Consider the following 25353-nt stretch of genomic DNA (forward strand, 5'->3'; position numbering starts at 1 on the left):
TAGTGATGTGCCACCTTAAGTTTTTGTTTTGTGTTACCTCCCTTTGTCCTGTAAGTGGAGTTTGATAGCGTTCTCCCAGTTTGAGATGCTCTGTTATTGACAGCGTTTTGCCATAAAAATGTTGGACGAATAAAAAAGGTTACAAAACTATTGATAGTGATTTAAATGAAGAATTTTCTTAACTTTTGTATTCATGTCTAATTGATTTCAATTTTCAAATATGTGTTGTTCTTTTTTCAGTTTATTTTGATACTTGTGTCTGTGTTGTCAATTTATTTCAATTTTTCACTGTCTGTTGTGATGTCTGCTTGTAAATGTTATATATCAAATTGTTTATATTTATGCACAAATTTTCATCATCAACACAGAAATATTATTCCATTTTGTTGACGCTAATCAGAGATGGAGAAGAAAAAAAATGGATTTTTTTTGTTGAAGTAATTTTGATTGTGTGTTAAAGACAAAGTCACTTTACACACTAGTTTCTCCATCTCTGATATTTTGATGTTGTTGCATGTCGATGTTAGTACAATATGATTTGATTTTTTCGCCCACACCAGGACGTTTCTGGGCGAGGCGACAGTGTGTTTGGGGGAGAATATTCAACGCTCGACCGTTTGTCAGTGGGAAAGTCCCATGATTCGTCTTTTGTCTCCCAAACTGATGGCAAATCACGCATCACTGAGGAAAGTAGCGAACTCGAGTACGGTGACGATTTCGATGATGCAATGAAAAAGGTAAAAAGTCAACTTACGTGTTTGAGAAACTAATCCAGTTGTTTTGCCTTGAAAACAAATAATTGCATCCTGACCAAATTAATACAGAATCGAATATGGAATGATGAATGGCTATATGGATGAAGTTACAGAAATATTAAAAATTTAATTTAGTTGTGGCATGGAAATAAATTACCCTCTACCCCATAATTAATGGTCATTGAGTTTAAAATGACCTTTGACCTTTTCCTTATTGGAGGAAGTCACTAATATGAAAAAAAATACTAAACTGATTGTTTATGGATTTTTTTTGCATGCAGACCTTTTTATAACGAGTTAGATTAACAAAATTTGACCTTTTTTATCGATATGGACACTAATCGTCGTTAAGTAATGGCCTTGCAAGCGATACTTCAAGATCATTGAACTATTATTCCAAATTATCCAAAACTCCCAAAAAATCTCAAGATCTGTCAAATTGCAAAAAATAGGGTGGGATATAGAAGAATCTCAATTATGTCTTTACTTTTACAACTTTTGTTTTTAAATTGGTTTTGAAAACTTTTTTCTTACAAACAAAAATTGGAAAAATTTAAGGAACTGGTCTAAGTTTTCATCTTTTTTCTTTAAAAATCAGAGATTCAAAGATATCATGTTTCAGTGAAAAAGATCTATACAAGAAATTTCTTTATTATTTTATTTCATCCATTAAATCAAAAACCACTTCCCGTTTTTTATCAGGAGGAAAGTATAATGTCATATCACTGCTTGGGATCTCAGTAAAATATTTCGGGATATATTATAAAAACTCTTCATTCTGGTGAGAGAGAAAAAAGTATTCTTTGTGCGTGACAAGGGTCCAAACAGTTTTAATGTTAACTCTTGCATGTACTTTCCTTTGTTTTATTAATATGGTCTGTGTTATGTGTTAAGTTTTTTCAGTTTCTTGCATGTTATTTCAGAATTGTTATTTATTGTTTATAGAGTACAAGCACTGTTCAATATGCGGAGGATTTCTATTTGCGGAAATCTGTACGTTATGGCAAAGATCAGGCCAGTAACCGCCGTGTGTACCCGGGCTCGGCCTACCGTTCCCATCCTGATCGAGCCCCGGGGTACGCCGAATCTATCAGTATCAATAGCATTGATTTGAATGATGAATTCAAATTTTTGCCCGACGACTCGGTTGCTAGGGAAGAATCTGAACCAATAACTCCTTCAGAGGTATTTTTTAGTAACTTTTTTTTTGTGGTGACTAGAATTAACAGCTATTAATTTTTTATTAAATATAAATCTTACTAAAATCATCCAGCTTTTTGGATTAGATGTATTTTATTATGAAAATATTTTTTTGTGGTGGTTAGAATTTATTAAAAACAAATTCCCCATCTTACTAAAATCACTCAGCCTTTTAACCCTGTCTACCCTGCTACGATAAACCATATTATATTTCAGCTTTCTTCATAAAATTAAATCATTTAAGCTTTTTTGCCAACATTTATTCCTGTACTCCTGAATTCAATGTGTAAAATTCATTGCATCTAACCGACATCTAATTTATTTAGTAGGCAAATATTTAATGTTGAATAACGATAACAGTGTGAAGGATTGCTTGTGTGTGTATAATAATTTCAACCATACAGTTTTTGTATGAATATTAGTTCATGGATTATAACCATACATTTCGCGTATATGCATGACTATTGCATGGCTTATTTTAACTACTAATAATTAAGAAATTATCAAAAATACCAAACATTTTTGAAATATTTAATTGTGTATGATAACAATGAGTTAATCTACTGGAGTTATTCCGAAAATATGAAGTTTTTCAAGAGCCAACCTTTCTTTTAAATTTCTTTTGGGGGGTGAAAATTAAGAGTTACCTCCCCTACCCCATAACCTGGCTTACACAAACATTTCTCACCAACATCTGGATCTGATGGAAAGTGTTATGCTGGAGAGACATAACATTCCGGTAAAAACTGGTTAGGGCATGCTGCCATATTATAGTCGCATCGTATACCTGGAACACAGCGTTTGTCTGCTGTTAATATTCCTGTTTTTACACGTCTTGGAACATTAAGTAAGGTATAATCACTGCTACAACCTCAATATTTCATTTCAGGAATATTTTCTATGTTCAATTCATTATTCATTTCTTGGATGTTAAAGAGTGAAGAAGTAGCATTAATAATTTTGCTTTTGTTTTAATAACTAAAATACCAGGACATTTTAATCTGTTTTAAGAAAATCATGTTTTTAATTTGCTGTCTTTAAAGGTTTGTTTCTACCTTAATATTTGATTTATAGTATTTGATTTATTGATTTATAATGGTTTGTTTATCAAATTTATAACAATTGATATTATTTCATTCATCTATTTGAAGAAATTAATTTTGCTCATGCGCAAAGTTTCTCAAAGTTTACACAAGACAAAATTTGAAATTCAGCAAAGATTTCAATAATAAACTGTCTTATTGCTAATAGCATTGGTCTCTGACTATTTTGTCTAGATTTGATGAATTTAGTGTAGTTTTTCCTGATAATGATTTACTTTTATTTGGCGACAATGTTTGCAAGTTATGTGAAGACAAATTCATTTTTATTTACTTTCATTTATGAAAATTTGAACATAAGTTTGAGCAGCCAAACTTAGAAAAAAAATGTTATCCATGAAACACTGAAGGAAAAGAACGGTCTTCTTCACCAATAAACACAATTCTTCCAAGTAAATTAAATTACTTGAGTCTATATCTGGCATCTTTTGGTGGGTGTTCAACTGGTTTTGTTGGTAATGGGTGGAAGTGATGCTTGCGATTATTTTTATTGAAACCCCCCCCCCCACTTGTTTCTATGTTTCCTTTAAAAAAAACCATATTTGACTGTTCACCTTGGCTCAAAGTTTCTACTGGTTGACAATTTTTTAAAATTTAAATACAAGTCTGGCTGTAGCAAGTATTTCTGGACATAGACTGAACACCTGTGATTGTTTCATTATTTCTAGAACTTGGAATCGAGATGGTAATTTGACTAAATTTACGAGTCAGACTTTGACCTCCCCCATTAGTTTGACTTTTATGCCTAGAGGTTTGCCGAAGGTCATGGTTTCATCGGAAGTCATGGTTTCATTGCACCTGTGAGTTTGCTTGTGGCTGAAAGATGACAGTCAATATGAGTTTGACAGCGATGGTTTGACTCTGGTACATGATGAGCGTTTGATTATGCCTAAGTATTTATCATGAAATTTGTATTTCAGGGTCCCAAGGTCAATGCCAAGGTCACTGTTGCTATTTATAGGCCAATCATTGCTATTTGGTGTCATCAGTTTATGAACTTCAGGGGCAAGGGGTTTTTCATGTTTTACAGACATTTTCTAGTTTACAAAAAATAAATTTTGACATATTTCCTGTGAGTTTTACGGTGACAATGCCAATAAGTCTTCCTGATACCATACTTGGTCTTTGTCCGTGAGGTTAACTGAGGTTGTAGTTTGACATTTTCTTTGGACTGACCGGCTCTGTTGTGTGTTTAGGACTACATGGAAGCTCAGATGATGTCCCAGTCGTACTCTCAGTACTCCTCCGCTCCCCCTGACAACCGCCTACTCACCGGTACCTCCAAAATGGAGAGTTCCCGTTTTAGCTCCTACAGTGGATCGTCATTCAACGCCAGCTTCGACCCCGACAATGTGGCCATTGATCGCACTCCAACTTACTCTGGGTAAGAGAGAAGCTTGAATTATTACTCTAATGTATGAAACGTTTTATTGACCATGATTAGAACTGGAAGGTGCCAGGTATTGGACCTGTTTAGGTTTCCTGTTCTTTATTATTGCTTTAGATTTTTAGCTCCTCAGGATTACTAACAAAACAGAGTGATAAAGTCTTTGTATTACAGGACAGTTTAACAACACATAAACCATTTTTGACTATCCATAATTTTTTCCCCATGTAATTATTGATTTCATGGTTGATAAAAAGCTCTGAACACTTATGCTATGCATCTGGAGAAACATTATGTGATTTTTTGCTCAGCACCAATTAAATAAAACTTTTTTTTTTTTTTTTTGGCAATGTCTTCAAAGTTTTCTTTATGATGTTTTCAAGCTAACAAGGCATTAAAACTATTTAGACCTTGATATCATAGATTAAAAGCTTTGTTAGGTTTACTGATTTATTTTTTCACTTTTTAAAATAACATTTATGCAAATAATTTCATGGTTCTTATCCTATCTTTAGCCTTTTTACCTTTATTATTGCTACAAATGTAATTTAATTTGTACATTGTGTCAAATAAACCAACACTAGAAAATGAAGAAAAATAAAAATAAAATGGTTACTGGTAAGTTATTGTTAACCTAAAAATAATGAATCCTTGTCTTATACTAATCCTAACCATTGGATCAATTATATTAAAATTTGGTATGGAGCATCCTAATGGAATCAGAGTTTAAGTTTATTTATGGAATAATTTATATAGAGAATGTTAAAAACCGACTTGTTTACTTTAAATAAAGAAAAAAATAATCCACTGAAAGGAAATTGGAAAACCACACATTTCTCCCTTTTTATGCAGTTATTGCTAAAGAAAAAATGTGTATTTGAAAAACATGGATGAAATCATAACCTGGCTATTTCACTTGTGACACTGATTCAGTACTTTCCAAATTGTTAAAATTTAAGTCAAATTGATCATTAAAAAATGTTTTTGATTGGTTTTGTCGGTTATTCATTAAACTAACTCAGTTGTAAAATTTATATTTTCAAAATTAAATACTAACAGCACGAATGCATGATGTGGTTATGTAAATTGTACAAAAACTTTTGATTACACATGCTCAGACAAAGTCCTTTAACACTTTCACCCCTACGTATTTAAACTGGACTTGCCCAGTCTTTAATCTGGTAAAGTTTAAATGTGATTTTAGGGGTGAATTGGTTAAAAGATCTGTTATTTGTGTTATTTAACTCATTCACCCCTGAAGTTTCATAATGAACTATTCCAATTTTTGAATTGGAATAGTTCAAATGTGTCTTCAGGGGTGAATGAGTTTACAGACCGAAATGAGTGTGTACTGTTTATTATAACAGTTGATTATCTCGGTAAAGCAAGTTGAAATCGTATTGCAGTAACTATTTTTATGTGTCAAACCCTGAGTAAAGATTATTTTCAAGAAGTAATTTATAAAATTGATAAAAGATGAGCTAACAGACACCATGAGACCTCTTGTTCAATACTTTGATAACTAACTCATCCTGGAGATGTAGAATAAATCAGTCAGGTTGATTTTGAATGAAATATTATTTATCTGTTGGTAAGATTAAGAAAGAAAACATTGAGAGAGAGAAAAACTGCAGAAAATCTACAGTGAATATATTTAAATATAGTTATAAAACCTGTTTATAATTATGTCTTTTTTTACACAGCAAACTGAAATGGAAAAGGTAAAGCTGATTCTATACATCTAGATGCTAGAATCACTGTGTATTGTTCTCCTTAACACTGTTTTATGTTTTTTTCTCTTAATTTGTTTTACAATGTAACATTTGTACCTTAGTTTATGTACTGCGGCTGTCAAAGGGAGATAACTTGCACTATAGTAACAAGCACTGATTGGGTGGACAGAATGCCGGTTGCTAAGACAACCCTCACTGGCTGGTGTAAATTCACCTCATGCATACAATCAGCATATATAATTAGCAGAAGTAATTAGCATATATAATTTGCATAAATATACAGGCATTGCTTCTATGGTAGGATAGAGCAAGTATAGTAATTTTATGCTGGCTGGCATCAAAAATAACCATCAATACCGCTAAATTTTATATAATGTATAAGTGCACTTCAAAGGATTGATATAAAGGCAGGACTGCGGAAATGGTGACTAATTAGGCATGCGAAAGGGGCGGAGCATAATGATGACTAACTAGATATGCATAAGGGCGGAGCAGCATGTTTTTGTATAGTGCTGCCTCTACATGAGCGCTTGCTTGGAATTGTTTTCAAGGTCACAAGGTCAAATGTCAAGATCTTTTACCATAGATATTTGATTAAAAACCAGAGTTCCTGTGGGCTGCTGATCAAACTGAAAATCCATGCATTACTTGCTTGTTTGGGATTGTTATCTGGTCATGAGGTCGAAAGGTCAAGGTCATTGGTACTACAAGTATTAATAGTGTATTGACATTTTACACCACACAAATACCTCAGCATTGAAAATCAAGCCATGTTGTTCCCTCCACGTGGATACTTTGATTATTGATTATTGAAAATTGATATCACCCCATGATACTTTGTAAGGAACGAAAGATTTTTTATTGTGAACAGTTATATAGGTGAAATTAAAGAGCAAATTGACCACAGGTGATCAAGAACATAAAATTAAATAGGAAACATAGTGGTGACGTTTTGTTAGACAAAAAGCTAGACCATTATCTGGTAATGAGATACATTAATTGATGCACTTTTATGCAAATTGACAAATAAATAGTGAGCAAAATGGCGGAGCATAATGGTGGCTGATTAAATATTTGAAAAGGCGGGGCATGATAATGGCTCATTATGTATGCAAAAAAGGTGGAGCATAATGGTAGCTGATTAAATATGCAAAAAGGCGGAGCATAATAATGGCTCATTATATATGCAAAAAAGGTGGAGCATAATGGTGGCTGATTAAATATGCAAAAAGGCGGAGCATAATAATGGCTCATTATATATGCAAAAAAGGTGGGGCATATTAGTAGCTATTTATGTATGCAAAAGTAATGATACTTAGGTATGACAAATGCTGCACTTCAATTTATTTTGACTAATTACGTATGCAAGAATGCGGAGTTATATTATGACTGTATCAGGTATAGTGACTTTCATGTATGAGTTATGCAGTAGAAAGGGGATGAAACTATGAATAATCGTTTGTTCTCCATACATGTATTATGGGTACATGATTTTAGAGCCGTTATTTTGTACAGCTTATTTGCATGGCAGTATAATTACCAATCAGTAAATTAAATATCTTATAATTATTAATCATGTGTTGTAGAGAAAAAAAAGTGTTAGATTACCTTATTTAGAAGTATTGTGGTCTTGCTGTCACATACATATGTGATCAGCGTGTAATTAGCATGAAATCAGTATATGATCAGTATAGCATTAGCGCGTTATCAGTATACTGTATGTTGTATTCATTTTGATGGCATGCCACTATTTCCTCTTTGATATTGTTCTCCTTAATTTTGTACAGTATCTCTTGTCATTATTTTCTTCTTTTTTTGTGTTTTTCAAAATTTATTATTAGTTTTGAGCATTACACAATTACAATAATTTCAAGTTGACTTAAGTCTCTCAATCTTCTTTGATTTTATTCATGTTTAACAAGAAAATATTTAAAAAAAAATAAAAAAAAATATGATATCTGTATTTCCTATTAATATTGACAAATTTAACACACAGCTTTCATATATTTTAATAAATCATATGAAATGTAATATTTCTTTAATAACTTTTCCCTTTTTGCGATAACAACTTTTTCTAATCTCATATGTACCAAGGTAGAGTTATTTAACATGTTTAAAACATGTCAACAATTTGTAAACTAAAATTGGTAAGTTAAGCCGTTTGTCAACATATTTCCCCCTTACGATAACCATGTTGTCTGGACTTAAAGGCAGGGCAGACATTATGTAATTAAATTTGATATTGTCTGTGGTTGGTGACTGTCCTAACATGTATGCACAGAGAAATTAGGTGTAATAAATGTTGATAAGGTCAATTTAGTAAATCGCCAGAAGACAAATATGTCGAGGGTTGGATTATATCTTGTCCCATCATGGAAAGGTGTTCGCTGTCATTACATTAAGTTAGTGTCATCTCACTATGGCACTGTCATAAGTTTAGGTAACTGTAACTGTCATTATCGTTTGGAAATTTTTAACTGGAAATGTCACAAATTATTGCAATAAGAACAGTGATATATATATATATATATATATTTACTTGGTGATTTAATTTAGTAAAAAAAAAAAATAGAAAATGTTATCAATAGAAGAAGAAACAAGGAGAAATAAAGAGAAGAAAAAATGGATATTTAAGAGAAAACAAATTATCATTTAAGAAAAATCAAAAAAATCTGCAGTTGCATGAATTTGTCACATTTTACCTGGAAAAAATAAATTATAAAAAAATAAAATATCATAAGAAATATTACATGTAATGTTGAAAAAAAATGATCAGATATATAAAAGGAATGCTCTTTTATACTTTGTCTGTTTTAAACTTTATGTGAAATTTTTCAATTTGTTTGCAACAAAAATATTTAAAATCAGCTACTGTGTGGTAATTTGGTTTTGTTCACGTCTGGGTTGGATAAAGTTGGTTTGCTTTGTTTGTGTTATACACATTTAATAGTCTGAAGATAAAACAAGCACATTAACATCGTGATGAACTTTACACTTGACTATACACACATTAAAGTGTCTCGTGAGATCTGGGATAAGCCCAATAGTCTTGATCTAATATATGCTACTATAATTTAACCTATAGGAGAAGTTTTTTTATGTTAGTATCACAGAAAATTATACTTGAATGTGTGTGCTACCGAAATGCAATATGTATGGGGAAAACACANCCTCCCCCCATGGCTCCTTTTATCTAGCACCTTTATAATGTTATTACAGGTAGCTGTACAGGTGTTTCCTGGTTTTTTTCACAGGGTTTTTACCTGTCTGCGCATGCTTTGTAACAAACTCTCAAGTAAAGGTCAGACTTACCTGATAAAATAGAAATGTTTTCTGTGGTTTTAAACCCCAAAGTATTGATGACCTATGACCTAAATCTCTACCTGTGTGTGTGTGTATATAATGTACATGTGTTGTGTATGTTGAAGGCGGCCTTGTCAGAAATTTACACACACCAGTCTTGCTGGTGAAATAGCTGGCCTGACCCATGGGATTGTGTTGAAAAGTCTACAGTGCTTTGCAGCACTTTTCTGGTATTTTGAGAAATTACTTGCAGTTGGATTTGAAGTGTAGTTTGTGGAACAAAAACTGCACAACTAGGCAGAGTCTTCTGCCAAGCTGTCAGAAAATATCTACGGTACAATTCACGGAAGTGGCTGACTCACCTGTGTAGTCTATTGCGTTCACTGTTAAATTATATTCACTGTAAAGAGACTTGATTTGAAGAGAAAGGAAATCTTCAGTAGATTTGTTTGTGAAATCAGAACTGGAGTGCCCTGTTGCTCAAGTTTCTAGGGTTCCAGACAACCCAGCTGGTAATACTGGAGCGGGAGCTGATAGGGAGTCAAGTAGCTGTTTGGGGAGTAAGCCCCTAGGGAGCTGTGAGCCCTATACATAGATAAAGCCAGTGGTCTACATATACAAACAGTGGTGTACACATTTAGCATCTGTACATTGCTGCCCAGAGCGTATGTGTGTGTGTGTCTGTCAGTGAAGCCTGCTTGAGCCTCCCGAACTGGATCTTGATATTTTCAAATTCTTAGTGGAGATAACAGACCCTTGGAGGAATGTTCACTGCAGTGGAGTCTCAGCGTTGAGACATTGATGTGTTGTATTTTTCGGAGTTCCTCAGCCTGTTAGATTCACTGGGAGAGAAGATATACCCGATTCTATATCAAGATTCTGAGTGGGGAAAAGTTTCTACGTCCCTGAAGAAGGAAATTCGATACATCCACAACTAAGACATGAGGTTTGCTGACTCTAACCTTGCATGTTTGGCCCCTGTGTTTTGATTATAACTCCTCCCCGCCTGTTTTTACCCCACCCAAACCACAGATACACTCTCCAGTAGATATAAACATGGCTTCTCTGATCTGAGTCGGACCAGCTATCTTGCCATCTGTAGCAGGCTGAATTCTATGGATCATATGAAGGCATATCGTTTTACCCCCAGAAATGCTTTGAATTGATATTTCCAAGGAAAAGTTTTCAATCTTGCAAAGAGGAAAAAGTACTGACTGCCAATTCCAGAACCGACCTATCGAAGGAATTTTCGAGCTAAGATAGATTCTTTCTTATTCGGATTTAAACTAGCAGAGATACCCAAAAGTGTTTTCCCCATTTCTTTTCCAGCATTTTGGAGGCAAAGTCCTATTTTTTTGTTAACCTTTTCACTAATATTTCGCCATGGTTCTTGTCACCAACAGTTTCCTCATCAGCTTCATGGTGGACGCCCGTGGGGGCGCCATGAGGGGGCGTCGACACTCTGGGGTCCGGATCATCATCCCCCCTAGAAAAGCCTCCATGCCCACCCGCGTTACCTGTCGCCTGATCAAGAAGGAAAAACTGATGCACCCCCTCCCCATCAACGAGGGTGAGGCCCTCGCTGCCAGGATCCTTGAGATGGGACCAGTAGCTACCAAGTTCCTAGGGTGAGTAACGTTACATTTACTTTAACTTACAAAGAAACTTGTCTAAATTGACAACTAAAGCAACATATATTCCTTACAAAACAGACCTGTTTTGGATACAACAACATTCAACATAGCTCAAAATTTATTCAGTGAAACTGATAGTAATGTCTAGTTTAGACAGGTTCTTCTAAGTAAGATAGCTGTCAGTTAAGACAGGTTAAATTGTACACATTTTTTCACTTGGAGCCTGTGGCTACCAACGTGGCTTCAAAGTTCAATAGATTAAACAACATTTTAACAAACCTCTTTAATCCGACCCCTGATCCCAACAATATGCTGTAGACCATTTTTCATAGAAATACATGCAGTGCAACCTGTCCTCAAAAGACCTCCACAAAAGCTCATGCAAAATGACCAGTCAGATAAACCTATAGACAAGATGTCGTAATATACAGGTTTTCATAATCTGGTTAAGTGGTTTTGATATTGAAATAAATCAATATTGATAGAATTATGCTTATTGATGTCAGATTAGACAGGTTTGTTGAGAGAATGTCATGTCACATTGGACAGGTCTGTGTAGACAATCTTGAGTTAGATTACACAGGTTTGTTTGGAGCATAAGCATCAGATAACACAGGTCTATTGGAATAATAATAAGGGATCATAATAGACAGGATTATTGGAAGCAAGAGTAGTCAGATTCAACAGTTAACCTATTAGTGATAGGTTGAAAGAGTTTAAAAAGTGACATGCAACAAAGAAGATTAATGTACCAGATTGATTTTACCAGGATTTAAATGTTATTTTTAAGGGAGGAATCATTTGTAGCTATGGTTACAAGGATTAGGGTCAGTCAGCCATTTGTTTACATACCGGCTCGGGTGTTAGTATTACACATGTAAAGTCAAGACGAAAATCTGCTGCAAACAAAACAGATGTGTTCTGGTTTTCATTAGCAGTCCTGTCCACCTGGCCATCTGTGTTCATATGTGGTGAAGGGGGATGATGTGCTGTCTTTGGGGATTTGGGTTGTCTTTGGATGGTATAGGTCAAAAAGGGGAGTAGGTGAAGGTCAAAAGTAGGGAGACAGAGGAGTTGGGAAGATGGGGAGGGAGTTGATTAAGGTCAAAAGTAGGAAGAGAAGATGGAAGGGAGAGGGAGGTGAAGGGTAAAACTTGGTCTAAAGTCTAAAGTGGGAAAAAAAGAGATAGGGTGGGGGATCGAATGTTTTGTTCAAAAGAGAATTTGTAAGGCACATGGGAGAGGTTTGATTTAAAATAAAGATAAATGGAAAGAAATAGTTTGTGTTCATTTGGAAGAAAGGACACAGTATTTTGTAAGATAGATTTTTTGGATCAGATCTGGGAGGGGGCAGGTATTCTCAAATAGGGAAAAAAGCAGACATGACAGAATTATCTACACTTATTGATAAATGGGAGAATTTGCGTCATCAAGGTTAACCAAAAGAGGTCGTTTATCATCAGGTGTTAGCCTGTCTTTGTCCCCACAGTATCTCAACACACGTAGATCAGGATAAATTGCATGTAGAAATTAGATTTGATTGATTGTTTCTGAACCCCAGACTTTTTTTCTTTTTTTTTACAGCAGACAGTGTAGGTCACCTACTGCTGTTTGTCAGAAGGTTATCAGTGATTCTGGCTGTGGAGAGTTTTACATTAATGACATAAGGGACCATGGTAATGGCCTGTTATTATGTGTATCAGTGTTACAACACTTGTCATTACACAGAATGTCAACTGTCGTGGCTGTGAGGGCCCAACTGATGTTCAGAGTAGACCTAATCTGGGGTGTGGAAGTGGAATATATTTCACAGCTCATTGACTGATCTGTCGAATATGTTTCACTCTGGTTAACTGGTGGAAAGAATATGTTTCATTTGAAAGAATATATTTCAACTTGTGTGTGGGCTACAGCCCAAACAGGTCTTCCACAAAACGAAATTTAGCCAGGAAATCACTGTTTGTTTTTTAAATAATAAGTCAAGTTAATTAAATTATCATAGATAAATTAGAATGTATTCCCCCAGGGGAAACCAGAATTCCATAAGAAAACCAAAGTGGCAGGCCTAGGGGTCCCTATACCTTTTGGTCAGGGATAAGACCCAATGCCTTTTCACATTCCATCAGGGAAACCATTTTGTTCAAAAGCAAGTGTGCTAACTTATGAGCCACCAGCCATCCGATGCGCATGCAGTCTCCCAAATCTTTTCTCATATATGACGATCAACACAGGGATGTCATAATTCAATGTCTTAACACACAAATACAGATGTATACTGTCCATGAAACAGTTCACCATCCAATAATTTTAATGGGCAAAAAAGTTGAAAATAGAAAAAGGGATATTAATGTCAATTTATACAAGGGACAGATTTTTCCCCATCTCAAGTTGGCTGGGATAATCTTTGATAGGTTGGAGTAAGCTGTATTTAGCTGGGTTAATACAGTAGAATTTGTTACATCATTGGTTTGTGGAGTAAAGTTTGGTTAGCTGGGATAAAGAAAAAGTTTGTATTTACGAAAGTAATGGAAAAATGGATTTCATGTTGAAAGATTCTGATTAAATTCCACACTTTTGACATGCAATTTTGTGGTCATTTGCAGAAAAAGATAACATTGAAATTAATTTCATAATTCATAAAGTAATTCATTGTAAAAAAAACATATATGCTAATACATTAAACTAACAGTGCTTTTATGACCCGTTCCATACCTGCAAGCATTATCTGGACGATGATTTAGCTATGTCAACAGAGGAGTAATACATGTATTCAGAAGTTCAGCAAGTACTTTACTGTGTGTTAATGTATGCGGGGTCATCTCTCCTGATGTGCGACCAAGGATGACCTTTAGTGCCGGCCAGTAATGTATGCACTGCCATGCCTCACCTGTGATAGACTTGCTTTAGTCGATTCTATTAGTCTTTGTTTCATTCTGAGTCTATCCCGAAAAAGACATTAAAAGACCATAGCATGGGGATCTCATTTATAGCAATTGTAAATTATTATTAGATAAATTGAAAAGAAGCCACCTGAAAAAATAAACCAGATGAATACAAAAAAGAATAAATAATTTTTCAAAACAATGCATCAATCGTAATTATGTAAATGATGTCATGAATGAAAAAAATAAGACATAAGAAGAATTTGTGTATTTCGAAAAGAAGAAAATAATTAAATAAAAATATGTGAAAAATAAAATGTTTAAGTTTTCGCTTGTTGAAGAAATGGAGCCTGTTACATAAAGATACATTTTACAGACTAGAAAAGCTGTATCAAATCTTTACTGCTTATTCAAACTAGCCCAAGGATACATAATCATGTTTCAAAAGCCAGTTACAAATATAAATCGTTCCTTTTGAAGAAAAAAAATCCTGTTGCATATCACTTTCCTTCAGGTATATCGACTCTCCCAATCAAATAGCTGTTTTAGTTTCACATTTACAACGCTTTTATGGCATAAATAAAAATGAAAAGTAATGAATCAAAAGAAATTCTGCCTGTATGCAATTTGAACATAACCCAAGTTCAACAATGCAAGATATTATTTGAAATACAAAGTTCAGAAACACCTATTGAAAAAAAAATCAGTATGTTGATGCAGAAAGCTAAACATGACATATATTTTAGTGAACTATATAGCCATTTCGTCCATTTAAGGGAGTTTCAACATGTTATTTAAATTTTAATTCATTAAGGGGCATACTTTGGAAGAAATACTGTAATTATATGCACTTTTCTGTCAGACTTTCATACTTTATGGCCCAGGGTTATCAGTAGTGAAGGAAAACCAGTTCCACTTCCTGTGTTAGCATTGACAGTGAAGGTTGGTAGGAAACGAGACACTTGTGGGAGACACTTATGCGACACACAAATGAACTAACACCCATCAGATAACTGTTAAGCGGTGTGGATTTCAACTAATCTGTAGTTCTGTAAAAAATCTTTGCATGTTATAGTGAAATTACACAACAACCTTCAAATTTTATCAAAATTTATCGTAGTATTTCTTGCAATTGAAAAATCAGAGAAATATTATTTTCTTTCGACGGAAATCATTATCCATTCATTGGACAAAGAAAACCTGAGGTTAAACACAGCTTTTTTACAGCCCCCCCCCCCTAGAAAATGTGAAAAATGTATTGAGAAAAACAACCCCTTTGATGTAAAATACTAGTTCAGAACTGTATGATATGTTTCTCTTTCCCAGTCTGTAGGCCCCCTGTCAAAATTTGAAAGACTAAACTGAAAATCTTTTTAAGTAGTAGTATCAAATTGTACGATAATTTTCAGAGTGTGAGAATGACCAATCTTCTTGGTTTCGAAAAAATTTAAATACAGTGATTAAGGCTGAAGCTATCTCCAAGTTATGTAAACGAAGAGCAAGCTTCGATGTGTCATGTCTAAAATCTTACTGACTTTGCCGCCCAACTCTTGAGATGCACTTTAAGGTAGACGAAACATATCCCTGATAATTGACCTACTTCACAATCCATCTGGCTTGTTTTCTGTCATAACAGGAAATGGGTTGACATTTCAGGTTACAGATCAATTGCATATTCTGACATACATGTGGACCTTGTAATAGATGTTGTGTAATTCAATACCATGTTTATAGGTGTCAGAAACACTGAACACAGGTGATACCTGCCATGGAGGTCATGTTTAAAGCAAATATCTGTCTAAAATGGTCACCTGTATATGACAAAAACCTGACTATGAAGATTGTGTATTACACATACCTGTCTAAATGTAACCTGTGTGTGACCAATATCTGTCTATAAAGGTAACTTGTGTGACAAGTACCTATTTATAATGATCATTTGCATATATAACAAATGTCCAAAACTATTATGTGCTTATAACAGAAAACCTTTCTAAAATGACCATCTTTATGTTGGATACCTGTCTATAAAGGTTACCTGTATATAACAGATATTAAACCATCTCAATAATAAAAACCTGTTTATAACGACCAATACTATACACAAGATACCTTTCAATGAAGGTTACCTTCGTATACCACACACCTGTTTATAATGGCCACTTCTGTCAACTAGAAACCTGTGTATTAGGTTACCTGTATATAACAGATATTAAGCTATCTCGATAATAAAAACCTGTTTACAACGACAATTCCTATGTAGTGAATACCTTTCAATGAAGGTTACCTTTGTATACCGCACACCTCTATCCACTAGAAACCTGTGTATTAGGTTACCTCTGTTATACAGGTACCTATTTATAATGGACCACTGTATAACAGACAGCCATTTACAACAATTTGTTTCAGCAATGTGTTTAACTTTGGTATCCAAAAATTAATGTAATACTTGTGTATCAAAAGTGAATGTAAGTACCTTCAAAGTTTCCATGGGACTAGTGTGGGGTAGACTGCTTGTATTAATGAAATTAGGGAAAGGAGAGGCAGGCTGTTGTGTGCTAATGAATTTGGAGTGAAGGGAAGAGATAGGGGGTGGACCAGGCAGTCTTCCTGGGGGTCATCAAAACCAGCTGGGCTGATCAGAAGGTGATTATCTATTTGGTTAGAGGGGCTCACCACGGGAGACAGGTTATTAAAAAAAATAGAAAAAGACCAAAGAGATTTGGAATTTCAGGAGGGACTACGTTTTTATATAGGTATTGTGCTGTGTCATAGTGTGCCTAGCTGGGGTGTATATGTCTGGTTGTTGTGTCATGGGGAGACAAAGGTATGATTGTACAGGGTAGGGTGTTGGCCAGTGACTGATGCCATCCAGATGCGGAGGCTGACTAACATAGTTATCTCACATACACACATGTATACACATCATATATACACATTTATTCACATCATAAGCACACCCCGTAAATACTGCACATGCACAAGGATACTTCATTACTTGTGTCACACAAGTCAAGTGAGGGTCAAAGGAAACAGATGTTGTCGAAAGCTCCCGAAATAACGTTTAAAAATTACTGTTTGTGTTCAGAACAAACAGCATATTTATTATTCATGCCAAACTGATGAATCATATTACAAATATCATAATATATTGTTTGGAAAATTAAGTTGTTGGATGTGAGGTTTTAAGGATCCCCGTACTAATGTAAGGGTTTAAGGATCCCCGTACCAATGTAATGGTTTAAGGATCCCCATACCAATGTAATGGTTTAAGGATCCCCATACCAATGTAAGGGTTTAGCGATCCCCGTACCAATGTAAGGGTTTAACGATCCCCGTACCAATGTAAGGGTTTAAGGATCCCCGTACCAATGTAAGGGTTTAAGGATCCCCGTACCGATGTAAGGGTTTAGCGATCCCCTTACCAATGTAATGGTTTAAGGATCCCCGTACTAATGTAAGGGTGTAAGGATCCCCGTACCAATGTAATGGTTTAAGGATCCGCATACCAATGTAAGGGTTTAGCGATCCCCATACCAATGTAAGGGTTTAAGGGTCTCCATACCATGGCCAAAAACAGCTTTTGAAACTTTTTCCCATGCATATACCTAGCGACTATACATTGAAACCTTGTTATTCTGCCACTATTTGTCCGGAGAAATTATGGCATTATAAAGGGGTTTGGGGATAAATTGAGGAAACATGTTATAAAGGAATTCTTAGGAAATTGAGGGGTAACTTAGGTGGCAAATGGAATGATGAACAATTTTTTTTTGAGGTTTTATTGTAGTTTGAATAATTAATGAAAAGACACAAATAAAGTAGGGTTTATAGGGGTATTTCGGAAAGAGGAATGGTAAAATAGGGTTAGGGGGTAATAAGAATGGGGTATAGGGTAGTTTAGGTTTAAGTGGACATTTGGAATAGTGGTATGGTGAAACAGTGTTAGTGGGTATTTGTGAAAAACAGTTTAATTTAAATATTTATCTTTATGCATGGGTGTCTGTGACACTGTGTGATAGGTAATGAAAAAGGAGCGATAGTATTTGTAACCTCATAAAGTGACATAATTCTGCAATGATGATTGAAGTGAGTCATTTTAGGTCAGAATACATTTGAATAATTCAATTCGCTGCCTACAAGGACAATTTTAGCCAGACCAAAGTCACTATCTATGAATAAAAAGTATGGCATGTTAAAAACCCAGGTGTTTTTTTTCTCTAGATTATGAATATAGAATTTGGCATGTTATCAAACAAGGAATTGTTAGTGCTAGATTATCTGAAAATTGTCCAGACTTGTTCAGTCTGACAAAAACTGGTGGTGAATGTTTTTCCTTGTCAAAATAGTCATTTTTAAAATCTTTTTTTACCTTTAAAAGCAGCTTCTCTTAATGATGTCATTGGAGATAAATTGACGATTTCATAGCCTTGGGGATACTGTTGCTATGGTGATGTAAAGATTTGTGATGCATCATCTTGTAGTATTAACCTTTCTGCACTACAAACTTTCACGACTGATCCGTCTCTCTGTGTAAATAACAATGTAGCTCACAAGTTTTAAGTGTGGTGACAATTAAGTATACCGTAAATGACCATTGATAAGCCCACACTCAGCATTAAGCCCACCCCCCTCTTGTTGAATAGATTTTACAAATGAAGGACCTTTCTTGAAATGAGCTGATTGGCACAAAGAGTCAAATTTGTTAACTGATTCTGGAAATAACGTTTTACCTTTGTTAAATGTATCTAGTAAAAATTGTGGAAAAATTAACGGATTTAATCTGTAATAAGTCCACAGGTTTTGTGACAGAAAAGGTGTAAAATGACTACAATTTTGTAATGGTTCTTACATAATCCAACAGGGTTTGCACTTACTTTTAAATCAGGTTGTTGATTTTCAAAGGTAGCTGGTTTAATGTTAATGGCTAGGGCTGCGGGTTCGAGTCACGGCACGGCACTGTGTTGTATCTTTGAGCAAGATACTTTACACCGCTTGTTCCAGTCTACTCAGCTGCAAATGAGTACGTGGTTGGGCAGTGCTAGAATTGTTGAATGCTAGCTGTTAGCACCAAAATGGCAGCTCCGGCTGTATGCTCCCCCGGGAGTTGAGAAAGGTATTGGCTGGTTGCAAAGGCCCTATAAACATGGATAATAATTTGTGAACCGCTTTAGATGACCTACGAACTAGGTTGTGATAAAGTAGTATATTTATAAGAACCTCAAATTATTATTATCATTATATATGCTCAAAAGGTCGACTGCATTCTGAATGCTAAATATATTTATGTATGACTTTTAGTACTTTTGGGTATGACTGCACATTGAATTACTGAAGGATTTCAAAACAATAAGTAAACTCTTTAAGTTTGAAAAGAAAATTTCAGTACCCTTAGTGTATCGTGATACAGGCAAACAAAACATTTTGACACAATACACAAGAAAGTATAATGATACTACACGGTATGATATGTTGTTGTGCACATATTCATAGCAGTTTATTTTCCATCATGTAGCCAACTAAAAGTTGCTGGCAACAATACTTTTAACGAGAACATCGTCCCAGCTTTAACCCATTCTTCCCTAAAGTCACATTTGAACCTTACCAACTCATAGACAGGGCAAGTCCAGTTTGAATATGTAGGGGTGTACGAGTCAAATGCCTGTATGAATATTAATGTTCTTGCTTCTGTACTTGTTTTACTTGTAAAATTTTAAAATGGATATTTGATTCTGCATTTTAGCCGCATTGTGATTGAGATCCCCCACTTCGCTTCACTGAGAGGAAAGGAACGTGAGATCAAGATTCTGAGGAGTGACAACGGCGAGAAATGGGAGGAGCACCCGATCCTAGCAACAGATGATGCTGTCAACAAGGCGCTGAATGAGAGTCTGGAAGGTAGGGTCATATGCTTCTAAGGGAGATAACTCGGATGACTAAATCTAAGGGGGTATTTTGGCCGGATTTATTTATTGCGATCCAAACGAAAAAAGGTCGGACCCAGTAATCTGATGGTGCTTTCAGACAAGCCTTTGCAAGGCCTGCATGAACATTTGCAGGTCAGCCGGGATTTATACCCGAAAATGTTACATTTAAAAACAGGCAAACCACGCAGTTGAACCGGATAGGCGAAAGAGGCCCTGCATGGTTTTCCAGTCATGGGTTGCTAGTTTGAACCCTGACTTAGTCTTCTTACAACCCAACTGAGACTGTTTGCTGTAGGAAGTTTAGGAGGTACGAGGGGGATGGAGCACTTTGAAATTCATCGCTGTGAAATGGAAATGTTTATATGGCTGACCTGTGTTCAGGGAAAGTGTTGATTGTGTCTGTAGGAAAAATATTTTTCTATCTTTATTTCAAAGAGATGCTAGCATCTCGTTGAAATGAAGATAGAAAAATATTTTTAACCACAAAATAATTTTGTGCGTAGGCATTGCAAACACTACTGCAACTTCTGTTTTCTCATTGGATAAAATGGCCACCATTTTCTGGCCTCACCGATTTCGATCAAATTATTAATACAGTGTATTTGGCCATTGCTAACAACTGCAGGGTCGTATTGGGGATTTTTGTAATGGCCCCTTCAAAACATAGCTGGCAGGACTTAAAAAAAAAGGGACAACAAATATTTTGCTGTTATTTGTTACAAGGCTGAAATAAAAAGAATTAGAGGGTATTTCAAAGATCGGTTAACAGAATTAAATTATTCATGTATGTTATTTGTTTAGAATTTTTGGCAAAGGATATTATTGCGACTCCTAGAGTGCTTATGCATTGATAGTGGTAAGTTTATTTAATGATGCCCCCGCCATAAAATGGGGGGGGCATATAGTGTTGCCCATGTCCGTCCCGTCACATCTATGAGCAGGGGCATTTATGTCTTACAGACATCTGCTAGTTCTTGTAAAGTTGTACCTTATGGTGAATTTCTTTCAGACTTAGAACATGAGGATGACTTGGCTAACAAGCGCATCACACGTATCCTGACTGACGACTTCCCACGCTACTTCGCACTGGTGACAAGGGTTCGGGAGGAACGACAGTCCGTAGGAGAAGAAGGCGGAGTAATCAGTTCCACTGTCGTGCCTCAGGTTCAAGCAGTTTTCCCTGAGGGCGCTCTCACGAAGAAAATTCGTGTTGGCTTACAGGTAGGTACCCTGGTGTAGGCTTCTTAAATCCAAACATCCTGGTACTTCTGCCCTCCATCCATTGTCATGGCTACAGCTTCAGCAAAACGTTTTGAGTTTGTTTTACTTGTAAACCTTGTATTTCATTACTGTTTCATTCTTAATGAAATTATCGAATGTTATATTTTGATCAGTTAATTACACTGGACTATCAAATATCAGTTGTGAATTGAGTGATTTTGTAATGCTATAGAACTTTTAAGTAAAAACAAAATTTTCGTATCAGACATTTTTAATATAAATATTATTTGTAATTTGTATTTTTTTTCGAATTCATATGTACATTTCTTTTCTTTCTCTCTATCTCTCTCTCTCCTTTTTTCTATCTCCTTCTTTTTAGTTTATGACTTCTTTAATGCAAAGTTTTAGTTTTTTGTTGTTCTCTAGATAATTGTTGTTCTTATTAAGATGATAGGGTTGGCAAAGGTGGCGCTCTTACCATTTTTGTTATGTGGATTGTCACACTCCTCAAAGTTTGTCAGACTTTTTTTTTTTTGATTTGTAATTTGATGGTAATGTAAATGATGAAAACTAAGGATAATTTGTCAGCTGGTTTTGTTTCTCTTTTCATTTTTAGCCAGCCGGGCCTATTGTAAGGCTTGTGGAGTTTGAAACAGACATTTTTTAAAGCAACTATACATAGAATGAAGACCTTCTAAGTTTATATGCACTACTCTTTCTTTTGCTTCAAGTGTGTTGGTCTGTCTCGGTGTTGGTAGCGCTCTATTTAGTGTCGACAATAGCCCACTCAACAACATTATCAGCCCGTCAAATGCCACCCTATGTTATTTATTTTCTGTGAAGTTTTGTTTTCTGATTTTGTTCGTTCGATTTCAATACCTGTTGTACTTATTTGCATAATGCTCTTGGAAAAAAATTCTTTTTAAATTGAAATCATTCCCCGGAAATTCATATCTATAACGCCTCCAAACTGTCAATCAATCGCCAGGCACAACCAATCAGCCCCGACCTTGTTGCCAAGCTACTTGGTAACCGTGTGGCCGTCAGTCCAATCGTAACTGTGGAACCAAGACGACGTAAATTTCACAAGACCATCACCTTGACGATCCCGGTTCCGAAAGCACAACAAAAAGGAATGATAAATCCGCATCGTGATGACCTCCCAACTCTCCGAGTACTCTACAGTATATCCGGTAAGGACCTGTCGATAAGACAATGCCACCTACCAGCATAGTTATATAGCATATCATGGGAGAGAAATCTTCTACGCTTTATTTTGTAAACGTGTAGAAATTTGTAGATTATAAACATGGCTTTTGTTTGTGATTTATTGTTTGGTGGACCACCTGTTTGTGTTGAAATTGCACCAAAATTGATAGTGATATTTTGTTGTAATCCCTCTCTCTCCCTTTAACTCCTTTTCCCCTCCCACAACCCCTATTTATTCCCCCTTTCCTTGTATAGATGTTGATGCATCATTATCATCATACATATTTGCTTTTATTGCATGAAATAATTTGGTGTTAGCTTGTTTTCACATAACCATGGGAACCTATTTTCACAATGCACATTCATGTTAGTGTTTCACATCACAATCATGTCATGTGAAATCCTTTTCACATTTTGTGAAATCATTAAGACGTTACATTGTGTTGTTATGTGAAGGTATTGGTTGTTCTTGTACTAAAATTTGATGTGAATCATTTTCACATTGCGCATCATGTCATGTTAGAAATCATTTTAACATGACTGAATCTTTGTATCAGAAACGTTCACACTTCATACATGAAATGGGATGTGAATCATTTTCACATTGCACACAATGTTTTGTAAGAAATAATTTCACATAACAATTAAATATTTCATCAATAAAATCACGGCTAAATGTGAAGTATTTGGCACAAAGCTAGCTACATATTTTTGCCTTGTGTATTTATAAATTTTGTCGAGACTGAAATGTATATTTCATTTAGAATTTAATTTTGCGGATACTTGTGAACTGACAGCCACTAAAGAAAAATAATAAAACCAACGTGAAATTGTCATTTCTNGGGGGGGGGGGGAATCGCATCTTTTTAATCATAGTTTGCTATTAACGCATTCTTCCCTGAAGACACATTTGAACCCTCTGATTCAAATCTTGGGAATAATAGTTCATTATGAAATTTCAGGGGTGAATGAGTAAAGTACAGATTTTGATTGTCATGTTTAAATTTTTGCAACCTTATTTTGTATTAGCACATTTATGTATTAAAATTGATATCACTTTGTTGATTGTCCTATACGATACACAAATAACATTTATTGCTTTACTCCATTTTCACACCCCAAATTTTATGTTTCTGTTTGACAAACATACATAGATTCTGCAGTGGAGGGGAAAAAAAGTAAAATATACACAAAAATTCATTCAAAGATTTTTCATTCTTCTTCTTTATTATATTGACTTCTATTTCTCATCTTGTGGTTTTCGCAACTTGATTGAGAAACAAAAGAAATGCATTTTTTCATTTTCATTCATAACTAATCTAATCAAGCACATTTCAATGCCTCTATCATTGAGGTAATCAGATCTGATCGAAACATACACTCTGTCTTGTTTCATGTTGCTGTGAATGGGGGCACACATAATTTTCTGACATCAGAGACCTAAATCCTTCAGTCTGCAAGTATAATTTGTACTATACGATTGATTATATTGACATTTTTTTTTGGGGGGGGGGCTTTAGTGTCACCTGTGTCAGTCCATTCCAATTCATTGTCTTGACTCAACGACTTCCATTACCATTATGCAAAAGTCAAGTATGAAAATACTTCAGGGTCCCAAGGTCATTGTTGCTATTTATAGATCAACCACTGTGCTCGTGGGCATTCAAGTCTAGGACATTTTCTAAAAATAATTTATGGGATAGTCGTTGTGAAGGTTACTATCAGATTTATGATATTTCACAAACATATGGAATTCAGATATTCGCTCTGTAATATTTGAGTAGCTGAACTGGGTAGGGTGACTGGCCATGGGTTGCTTAATTGGTTCTGGCATTTGTCTAGAGGTGAGAGGTCCGGGGTTGGAATCTCGATTTGGACCCATTTTAATTTTATTTTGCCTGTTACACTAACACATAGGACAGATATTTGCACCATAACTTTGGAAATAGATATTTGTGTAACAGACTTGGTCAGTTGACTTCTGTTGACTAGTAAAGCTCAGTTGGTCGGATCTTCTGGCTAGAGGTCAGAGGTCCCGTGTTTGAATCACGGTTCGGCCCCATTTGATTTTTTCTCTCCCATTACATTTGCACATTAGACATATACTTGTACTTGCTAGAGAGATATTTTCGTACAAGATAGATATTTGTACTGTTCCTAGTTAGATATTTGCACTCATATTAGTCAGTATTAGAACCGACTTTGATAGATTGCACAACTTTACATCTGGTCTTGTAATCTTTTATCAAAACATTATTCTTTTTATATATAGACAATTACATTTTATTATTAATTGGTTGTAGTACTAAAGACTAATAATTTGATCCACATGACGTGTTTTGTGCATAAACCAACATCTACAATTTTAAAATAATTTGATTTCTAAGATAATGAATTCAAATTCATGAAAATTCAACTTTTTTGAAATGAATGTTAATACTTTTGAAATCACTTCAAAATTGAGCATTTCTAAAATAGAATTAATGTAACATACCATATTATCACATTTAATGGCCAAATTTAATCAACTCCAGCTACAGAATGAATTTGCTTTGTTACTCTTAAAATTGTTGCTTTCAAAATGGAATTACATTTCTTTCCGAACTTAATAAAACTTCGAAATATTTCATAAACTATATTTGAAAGTAAAATCTTGAAAAGAATAGTTGTGTTTTCATGAAGAATTATGAATGTGATTCAGTGATAAATCCACAAGGTTTCTGTCAATTTCTGGAAAAAGAAGTTTGAATGTCCGCCTGCACCAGTCATATTTACGATTTCACATTGTGTTTTCTCTTGCTTTCACAATCTTTTCTTCTCTTTATGCTTACGGTGGGGTAGGCTCGAACAACTCTTTAAACAAAGGTAAAAGGGCAAATTTGACACCATGTTTACGTTTAATTTGTCTGCCTCGGCGATCACATGTTTATGTAAATATATGTCCCCCATATTGTTTCGTGACCGTCTGCTACGTTGTAACTATGTCAATACTTTATTCATCT

At 35.0% G+C, this 25353-nt stretch overlaps 1 protein-coding gene across 1 annotated transcript in view; it reads left to right on the plus strand.

The window, feature by feature from the left end:
- Positions 1-25353, plus strand: part of LOC110446561 (titin-like) — a 210776-nt gene that overhangs the window by 96885 nt on the left and 88538 nt on the right. Inside the window, exons 25-33 of the mRNA XM_021491768.1 lie at positions 561-737; positions 1701-1940; positions 4252-4439; positions 6146-6163; positions 10882-11106; positions 19738-19892; positions 20931-21142; positions 22131-22335; positions 25193-25216. Of these exons, the coding sequence (XP_021347443.1) occupies positions 561-737; positions 1701-1940; positions 4252-4439; positions 6146-6163; positions 10882-11106; positions 19738-19892; positions 20931-21142; positions 22131-22335; positions 25193-25216 (1444 nt within the window). The remainder of the gene's footprint in view (positions 1-560; positions 738-1700; positions 1941-4251; positions 4440-6145; positions 6164-10881; positions 11107-19737; positions 19893-20930; positions 21143-22130; positions 22336-25192; positions 25217-25353) is intronic.

The sequence above is a fragment of the Mizuhopecten yessoensis genome, unplaced genomic scaffold, assembly GCF_002113885.1.
Source record: "Mizuhopecten yessoensis strain PY_sf001 unplaced genomic scaffold, ASM211388v2 scaffold357, whole genome shotgun sequence".
Taxonomy (NCBI): Eukaryota; Metazoa; Mollusca; class Bivalvia; order Pectinida; family Pectinidae; genus Mizuhopecten; species Mizuhopecten yessoensis.